This window comes from Hakea prostrata, chromosome 5 (assembly GCF_041222555.1).
Source record: "Hakea prostrata isolate BN-2017 chromosome 5, UWA_Hpros_2, whole genome shotgun sequence".
Lineage (NCBI taxonomy): Eukaryota > Viridiplantae > Streptophyta > Magnoliopsida > Proteales > Proteaceae > Hakea > Hakea prostrata.
The window spans coordinates 12,391,630-12,400,535 of record NC_142604.1 but is presented as its reverse complement, the minus strand read 5'-3'; the positions used below and the strand labels follow the sequence as shown (position 1 = coordinate 12,400,535).

Genomic DNA, 8,906 nt, shown 5'->3' with positions numbered 1-8,906 from the left:
GAAAACTTCTGAGATCCATAATTTACCTGCTGTCAAAAGGGAGAATTACTCTGGGAGAAGACCATAATTTTCTAAAAGTACTTCAACAAACATGCACAGAGCTTACAGGAGTAGAAAAAGGTTCTTTTTTTTTTAAACCAATTTCCCCTTGTCTTACTTTTCTTATAATAAAGAACCTTGCAGAGTTAGCTGCAAGAGGATAAGCATGGATGATCGTTGAAGCTTTCTCAAATATTTTTGGAGAAGAAACTCTGTTTGGACGTACAGCAAGTTCCATTTTAAACTAAATTCAAAAGGGAATTTCCATTTCTAGCATGTTTGGTATAGTAGATAATGATGTTGCAGTAAGTTTTTTCACAAAAGAAGTTAAGCCATGTCGGTTTCTCTCTTGACTTCATACAGAAGAAACAGATGCACTTTTTCCTCAGAAAGGAAAGCCTGAAACAGTGGTAGAGATGACTCTGAACCCCAAATGGTGTGGAGAGAAGAGTCCAAATGCCATGAACCAATGATATCCCAGTTCCAAAAACATTATACAGAAGAGGCAGTGTTGAGTTGCATCAATCATGCTCGGTTAGACTCGAAATGGGTGTGTGATGTTGATTTTATTTTTATCCATGGAGGTAGGTTGGATTTTAGGTAGCGATGGCTTTGTTGCAACACTACTGTTCATATCCAGAAGAGGAGTCCATATATAGCTTTTAATCAATACCCAAAATCTGAAACTTTCTAGTAGACATTTTTAGTTGGTTGGCCAGCCCTGCATGGTTCATCACTTGTCAATCTTAGCTGTTCCGTGTATCGATCACTCTATTATTTCAAGCTCCTACATGACTACTGCAAAATTGCAATTTTGGCTACGTACCTTGAATCCTTGATGGTTGTGGCTTATATGTACATTATCTTTAATGAAGAAAATAGGAAAGTGGATCAACTCATTTATTGTCAATAGTAAATAATGAAATATTAAAACTTCCCAAATGAGATATCACCTTAAAAAGACCCATTTCTAAAAGCGTGCATGGTTGCTAGTAGGCTTGAAACATGGTTAGGTTGGGTTTGGATATTTCAAGTCTTTACCTAATTGACATGCTTAACCATCATCTTAGCCTAGATCTTAACCTTTACCTTAACCATGATCATAAAATAATGCATCATTTCATATTTTTGTCTTATTTTCCCAAAAATATCTATCAAGGTGAAGTCAGATAGTCAACCTTGACTCGTCTTAACCCTAATTAAGACTATTATAATGAGCATGTTTGTGACTTATCTTTACGATCAAAATTTTGAGGCTAGACCTTGTTCAAATTTAAGATTGCTGGTTAGGATGATATCGTACCATTAAGAAACTTGCACCTTCTAATGGATACTGCCTCTCAGGTTAAAAAGAAACGAACCAATAGCTATACATGGTACCTCTCACTAAGTGGGTTTCATTTTTACATAAAAATAAAACCAATCACCAATCATAACTCTTATGCTGATTACATAGTTCGAGGAGCTAAGTCCTTTTCTTTGAGGAATCACCTCTCGACTTTTTTAACCACAAAAACATGTAGGGTCATGAATGAGAAATTGAAAGAAAAAAAAATTTTAGACGTAGGGTTCACAGTAAGTCCCTTATGGCTCTTATATTTTTGTGGTTAAAAAGTGTCGGAGAACACAAATTGCTCTCACGACAGAGAGTTGATCTGAACTAATATTTACCACATTTTCTTGTTGTTGACAGTAAACTTTTTTAACTTTTTTTTTTTTTTTTTTACCTCGAGGGGATTTACCTGGAGAGTTTAATCTAATTACTTGGGAAGAAAAAAAATAAAACCAACCAAACAGCCTAAAATAGCAAATCATGCATAGGATAACATACAAGGATCAGAAATCAAATTCCCATGAACCCAGGAACCGGCTTTGTGTGTCATGAACATCCATCTTGATGCATCATCTTCTTTACATAAAATATAGCTATCAAACTTTTGGAATCCCCTCTTGTTCGCAGTCAAATTTGAAATCTTAAATCAGTAAACATTACATATATGCCATTTTTTTATCCTTGCAAGGCAACATAATTAATGGCTTTCGTATTTGCTGGCTAGCTAGAGTACTCAAGATGGATTACGATGGGTGTTTTCACTGTTAGCACCACAAATTCAATTTAATGCTGATGAGCTTACTCAAAGTATATGAGAAAACCAGAGTTAGAATCTTAAAACTATCCCAAAAAATATCCATGGCAGGGAAGGCAAAGCCTGACTTGACATGCCAACTTGTCACAGACAACAATCAGGAATCCTGTGTTCAGGTTTACAGGCCTTTGGGTTGTGCTAATTCTTAGGTCTCACATAATTGACACAGAAATGACATGAACAGAAAAAATGTCATTTTTGGTTCCGACCTGCTGTCAACCCATGCATGTACTCGTTTTATTAGAACTTCATCCTTTGTTTTTTAAGTTTATTTGTTGGCATTGTCAAGACAAACATCGATCCTTATTCGTTTGGCCTTATTCGTTTGGTTAATAGATTCCATTGAGCTGTTGGAAAGCTCTTTTACTTGGATTATATTTGTATCCGTAAATGACATTGTCAAAGTGAGTCCAGATCCACTAGTCTGGATAAAGGGGACAACTTCACACTATACATCAGGTGCGCGATCCACCTTGAAGGTAGGGCTCCACAACTTGTTCATCTTGTGATGTTGCCCCCTCTGTCCTTTGCACAAACCTGTGATGAAGAGAAATTCATATATTGTTTCTTTGGGTTTTTGTTTTTTTGTGAGTACTAATTAATTTCTATTGCATTTTTTTATGTACATTTTTCCTATATTTTCTCCCCTACATTAATACAAATTTTGCTGAATTTTAGTAAGAAAAGGCCACTGATCCCTGTGAATATCAATATGCTTCTTCAGGAAATTTTTTTTTAACATCAATGATAGGAAAAGATTAATCAAGATGAGCATTATTAATACCTTCCCATACTGGTAACCTGACTACTTACTCAAACTCTCTGACATGATCACATGAAATCATAATAGAGCCCTTTTCACCCATTCTAAGTGACCCTATTACTGTTGGGTCAAAGACTCAAAATAAATGAATGTTGCTGCTGTTCTTAGGAGTTTGTAGATCATCTTGATTGATTCTTGAGGGTATCTTAATTAACATGACATTTCTTACCTATCACATCATTTTCCCAAGCTTTATGAATTACAGACTATGATTGTATCCATGAAATTTATTTTTCAGGATTGGCTTAATGATCATATCCTTCAGTGACTGCCAACCTAACTTAGTTCCAGTTCATCACCTTCTCATCTATGTATTCATCTGCATTTATGTGAGACTGCAGACCCAGATGGAGTATGCGTGTAGTTCACTACTTTTGACGCATACAACCATAAAGTCAAATATATATCTGATATTGAATTTGCTCAGTTTTCTAGCCTTAAAGGTTGGCTTTCAGCATTTGGGTATTTGTTTCACCATTTTTGTTAAGGTTGGTATCTACACTTTTCCATGAATTCTTCTTGTAGCCATTTGGGAGCCCTTGAAAGCAGCAGATAAAAGGGTAGATGGCTAAGGTCATTACAGTGGGGCCTAGTTTATTGAAGAAGGGAAGCAATAAGACCATGACCATGTCTCCTCTGAAGCTTGAGAGGGATGGATTAATGTAGGCATCATGTTGGTTGTCACCTCAAAATAAGTTTGAGGCGGTCCACTGGTTTACAATGCTGTTCCATGTTATGAGGGCCTCCCATGACAGTAATAGCCCTTCTCACACTACAATCCACGTGCCCCACCCCCAATAATTATATGAAATTGTTTCACTGTCGTAGCAACCTAAAGTTGAGATCGAAACTTGAGGTTGAGACAAAATCTTGACCACTCGTTTCGTTGTTAAACTTTATAAAAAAGATGATCACTCGCACAAAACAAGTTGAAAACGAAATGGTTTAGATTTTGTCTTGATCACAAGTTTCGATCTAGATCTTGACCATAGACCATGGGCTGCATTGTAAGCGTGCGCAAAACCAAGTGGAGCTCATAATTCAATCTCTTCTATTTTTTTTCTGGGTAAAATTCTATTTCTTCTTTCTTTCAGTACTTCTTAATAGCTGGCAATTTAAAAGACCCACCAACGTACTAAGATCATCCAAGGAGGAGAAAGAGAAGTTATATACCTTCTTCACTGATGTTACTGCTTGAAAGTGTTGAAGGAGATAAGGAGATAACTCTCCTGTTTATTTATGTCCACAAGACTATCATATCATGCCAGACATTGTTGCCTTGTTAAACCCATTTCTTTTGCAAGTGAAGACAATGTTTTCCATTACATAGTGGAAATCACAGAAACAGCTAGGAATTCTGGGGCTTATTATATGTGTTCCCACCAATTCCCCTACATTATATATCCTCTGGAAAGTTAAAAGGGGGTCATTCATGTTGTCGAGGACCACAGAGACAAAGGTGGGTGGTTGGTTCACTACAAGTTTGAAAGCTAGTTCTTGTACGTTCAGTTTTTCATGTTGGAAGGGCCTCATGCACGCGTGGAAGGCTCACATGAAACTGGGCAGGGACCAGCCAGGTTTTGAAGCTTGGGAGTTTCTTCTCTCCACATGATATACAACTCAGTGGATATTCTTCTTCGCAGTCTCTGAAATCTGACTTTGAGTGGTTCTGAAACAGCTCATACTTTCACTCTTGCATGGAAAATTCAAATGGATAGCAAAGACAATCACAGTCTTTGTGGGGGCATCTGAAAGGTCCTTTTGACGATCAAAAAGCTTCTCCTCACTAACTCTCAGACATGTTTTTGTGAGGTAGCGTGGACAGTCATAAAATTCCAAAACAAAAATTTCGGAAACCCAGTCCTGGCCTAGATATATGCTCACCTACTTAAAGGTTTCACTTCTCATCTGATCTTCCTTTAATCCGTAACTACCAAGCTATGTAAATCACTCGAATCTTCGCCATTTTCATTACAAAAGGTGGGTATGTATCATGACCCATAAAGAAGATGAAACAACTTGACTCCATAAAAAATTCCTTTAATCTGGGTTCACTGTGTTAAGGACATGACAACGTCACTAAGCTGAAACTGCAAATTAGTCAATACTCACAAACCAGCTTTACTACTGTGTGGGATAAATCAGTGAGCTCAAAACAGACGGCGCATATATGACTGGTTAAAGGACTAAATAAAATAAAATAATATAATGGAACTTGATTAGAAGTAGCAGTTATATCAAATGATAGCTCTCCATGAACACCCTTTGCCTCTCTCCAATTCTCCATTCTTTAGATCTCTCTAATTATGAAATCTTTTACTTTAGAAGATAATTAATGAAGTCATTTAATCCTAAGGATCTGGCTCTTGAGTGGGGAGGTAATTTTTAGTTAAGATCATTCTCACTAATATGGTAATACAACCCCACTTAATCCTAGCTTTGGTTCATGGGTAACACTAATCTTCTTGGGTTGGTGGGTTTGATGTGGCTTGAGATTCCATTAAATTTCACCTCATGCGCAGATTATACCAATTTAAGTTGAATAAATCAGTTTTTCTTTGTACGGCTGAGATTTAATAGAGTTCACTTCACGTTCATCTAACCCTAGACACTATGAGCACCACCATGTCAAACGCACCAGCCTATTAGAACCCGTATTGGACTAATTTTAGGGATTAATTCTAATGTGTAGGACGTTAAGTCCACTGATTAGAAGATCAAATTAAAGTCAAAGACGCCATGGTAATAAATAGATGAGCTCGACTCATGATGGAGTAAATATTAATTAAGGGGACGGCCAAGATCATCTGTAAGATGGTGAATGTGTGTCAGCACCTTTAGAAGGAAAAAAAATGAAGGTTTGACTTGAAATTGATGGTTTATTTTTTATGTTACTTTAAGTAACGTCAATTAATATATGATCTTAATTGGGATTTGGACTTGGTGGAGATAATGAAATTGAGAAAAGCTTGGCCCACAGTGACTAGACAGGTGTATGAGACATAGAGCAATATAGCAGGGCGAGCAGCGGTTATGGGACCCACTGGTCTTGCCCTAATTCCAATTTTGTGGGGCCCATTTAATTGAGGTGGAGCCCAGTTGTCTCTAAGACTTAGCAGTCGGCAGGGCTTTTTCCAAGGGTTGCTTCACATTCCAAACGCGCCTCAGCTGCGTTATTGTCTTCTGTTATATAAGTTGTTGGCTTCGTCATTCCAAGCTCGTCGACTGAAAACTTCTCATCCTTCATTTCTTCTCTAAGCGATTTGCTTGTCTAAGTTTTCTCTTCCCATATCTCTCTATAACTCTTGACTTCTAGCTTTCTCTGTATCTTCTTTCTCTCTGTGTCTAAAAGCTTCTCATTCTTTTTTCTTAAACAAAATCATGAAGTCGCTCTCGAGAAAGGTTACGTGCAATTCACACGGCCAAGACTCTTCATACTTCTTAGGATGGCAGGAATACGAGAAGAACCCATATGATGAAATTCAGAATCCAAATGGGATAATTCAGATGGGACTTGCAGAGAATCAGGTTTGTACGTGTGCCATATTCGTCATGCATTTCGATCCTCTTCTCCTTCCCTCTTGTTTGTTGACATCTTCTCTGTTTCTTCCAGCTCTCCTTTGACCTCCTTGAATCATGGCTGTCGAGGAACCCAGATGCAGCAGGGTTCAAAAGAGATGGAGAATCGATATTCAAAGAACTTGCTCTGTTTCAAGATTATCATGGCTTACCAGCCTTCAAAAATGTAAGTTTTCATGGCTTACCAGCCTTTTTCTCTGTTTTCAGTTTTCATGGAAATCCAACTCTAAACATTGATTGTTTTGAATTCTATAGGCACTGGCTGAATTCATGGCGGAGATAAGAGGAAATAAAGTCCAGTTTGATCCTAAGAAGTTGGTCCTCGCTGCCGGTGCAACTTCTGCTAATGAAGCTCTCATGTTCTGTCTTGCTGAACCTGGAGAAGCATTTCTTCTTCCCACACCATACTACCCAGGGTACTATTCTTTGTTTTTCCAACGAACACTTTCTTACTTTCTTTGTTGCTTTAATATGAAAACGAAAGAAAAACTGAATCTTGTTTCAATCTTTTGCAGGTTTGATAGAGATCTCAAATGGAGAACCGAAGTAGAGATCATTCCAATACAGTGTTCAAGCTCTAATGGCTTCCGAATCACGCATTCTGCATTAGAAGAAGCTTACAAGCAAGCCCAGAAAAGCAATTTGAAGGTTAAAGGTGTTCTTATCACCAACCCTTCAAACCCATTAGGCACAACGATCAGCAGAGAAGAAATTGATCGTCTCATCAACTTCGTCTCTGCAAAAGAAATCCATTTGATAAGTGATGAAATCTACTCCGGAACTGTTTTTGATTCTCCAGATTTCGTTAGCGTTCTAGAGGCGTTGAAGGAAAGAAACCTCGAGAACACTGATGTATCAAACCGGGTTCACATCGTGTACAGTCTTTCAAAAGATTTGGGTCTACCTGGATTCCGTGTTGGTGCCATTTACTCAAACAATGATAAAGTTATAGCTGCTGCAACCAAAATGTCAAGCTTCGGATTAGTTTCTTCTCAAACTCAATATCTTCTTTCTGTAATGCTCTCTGATAAGAAGTTTACAAGCAACTATATTGTCTCCAACCAGAGAAAGCTCAAAGAAAGACATGACATGCTTGTTTCGGGTTTAAGAGAAGTGGGTATCCCCTGCTTGAACAGCAACGCCGGTTTGTTCTGCTGGGTTGACATGAGAAATCTCTTAAACTCCAACACTTTCGAAGCAGAGATGGAATTATGGAAAAAAATCTTACATGAAGTTGGGTTAAATATTTCACCCGGTTCATCTTGCCACTGTTTCGAACCGGGTTGGTTCAGGGTTTGTTTCGCGAACATGTCAGAAGAGACATTAAGAATCTCGCTGCAGAGGATTAAGACCTTTGTGGAGTCAACCATGGCTTCCAACAGCAGAATTGGTGGCTGGAGCCACCGACAATCTCCAAGAAGCTCCAGAAGAAGATCACTTACCAAATGGGTTCTTCGGTTATCCAATGATAAGGAATCAGAGCGTTAACTTTGTGGGTTTTTGTTTCAATAAATTTTTTTTCTCCACCTGATCACCAGTTGTGTTTGATTTCTTCACTCGATCCTTGGGGTTCATGTGGGTTGGATTCGAAGTGTATTTAACTTTGTTTCTCTGTAAAGTTGAGAGATTTCTTGTAATACTGATGTGATGATCATTTTATATAGATAGAACCGATGAATGGTGGTCAAAAAGAAACTTAAAATAACAGTGTAGAGGTTACTTGCGAGGATGTCTGTAATTGCAGCGGCGACAATGGCGCCGAAAGACGATGATATTATTGCCGACGTAGGCCGGCAGTTACTGATTAGGTTTTATTTAAGTTTAACCCTAATTTAATTCTTTGACCAACTTAATTCACTGGTTTTGGTAAGAACAGTGTTGACTCTTGTGCGTTCTTAAAGCCGTGTAAATAGGGATTAGAAAAAAGAAAATGAATTAATGGAAGAATGATGAGACGAAGGAATAAAGGATGTGAAGTGGGCTGGTCAGAGTTTCAGCGACATCAACTTTGGAATTTGAGGAAGTTAGGAAGAGAGAGAGAGAAAAAAAAAATGGAAAAGAAAGGTGGTAAGACTTTGTGACTACCTTTGGAGTTTGGGAAGAGAGAGATAGAGATTGAGAGAGTAGAAGTAAGAAATAAAGATCCCAAAAAGGAAAAGAAAGGTGGTGAGACTTGGGAGTACGTTTTGGGGATTTGGAATCCTCTACCCACAAAGGCTAGATATATTTCCAGCATATGTGTAAGAAGAAATTCACTTATGAACACTAGCATACCCTTGTACATAGAGAATCTAAACTAGTATGTTTACTGTTGATAT

At 37.9% G+C, this 8,906-nt stretch overlaps 1 protein-coding gene across 2 annotated transcripts; it reads left to right on the top strand.

Moving 5' to 3' along the window:
- Nucleotides 1-6,247: 6,247 nt before the first annotated feature.
- On the top strand, nt 6,248-8,244 carry LOC149015192 (1-aminocyclopropane-1-carboxylate synthase 3-like). Of its 2 annotated transcripts, XM_089155546.1 has the most exons (4): nt 6,248-6,537; nt 6,623-6,754; nt 6,844-7,004; nt 7,104-8,244. In XM_089155546.1, the coding sequence occupies exons 1-4, from the start codon at nt 6,391-6,393 to the stop codon at nt 8,074-8,076; spliced, it is 1,413 nt and encodes a 470-aa protein (XP_089011672.1). In that variant the 5' UTR covers nt 6,248-6,390; the 3' UTR covers nt 8,077-8,244. The 2 variants fall into 2 exon arrangements, with proteins under 2 accessions (XP_089011672.1, XP_089011671.1); XM_089155545.1 differs by having other exon boundaries at nt 6,844-8,244.
- The last annotated feature ends 662 nt before the right edge of the window (nt 8,245-8,906 follow it).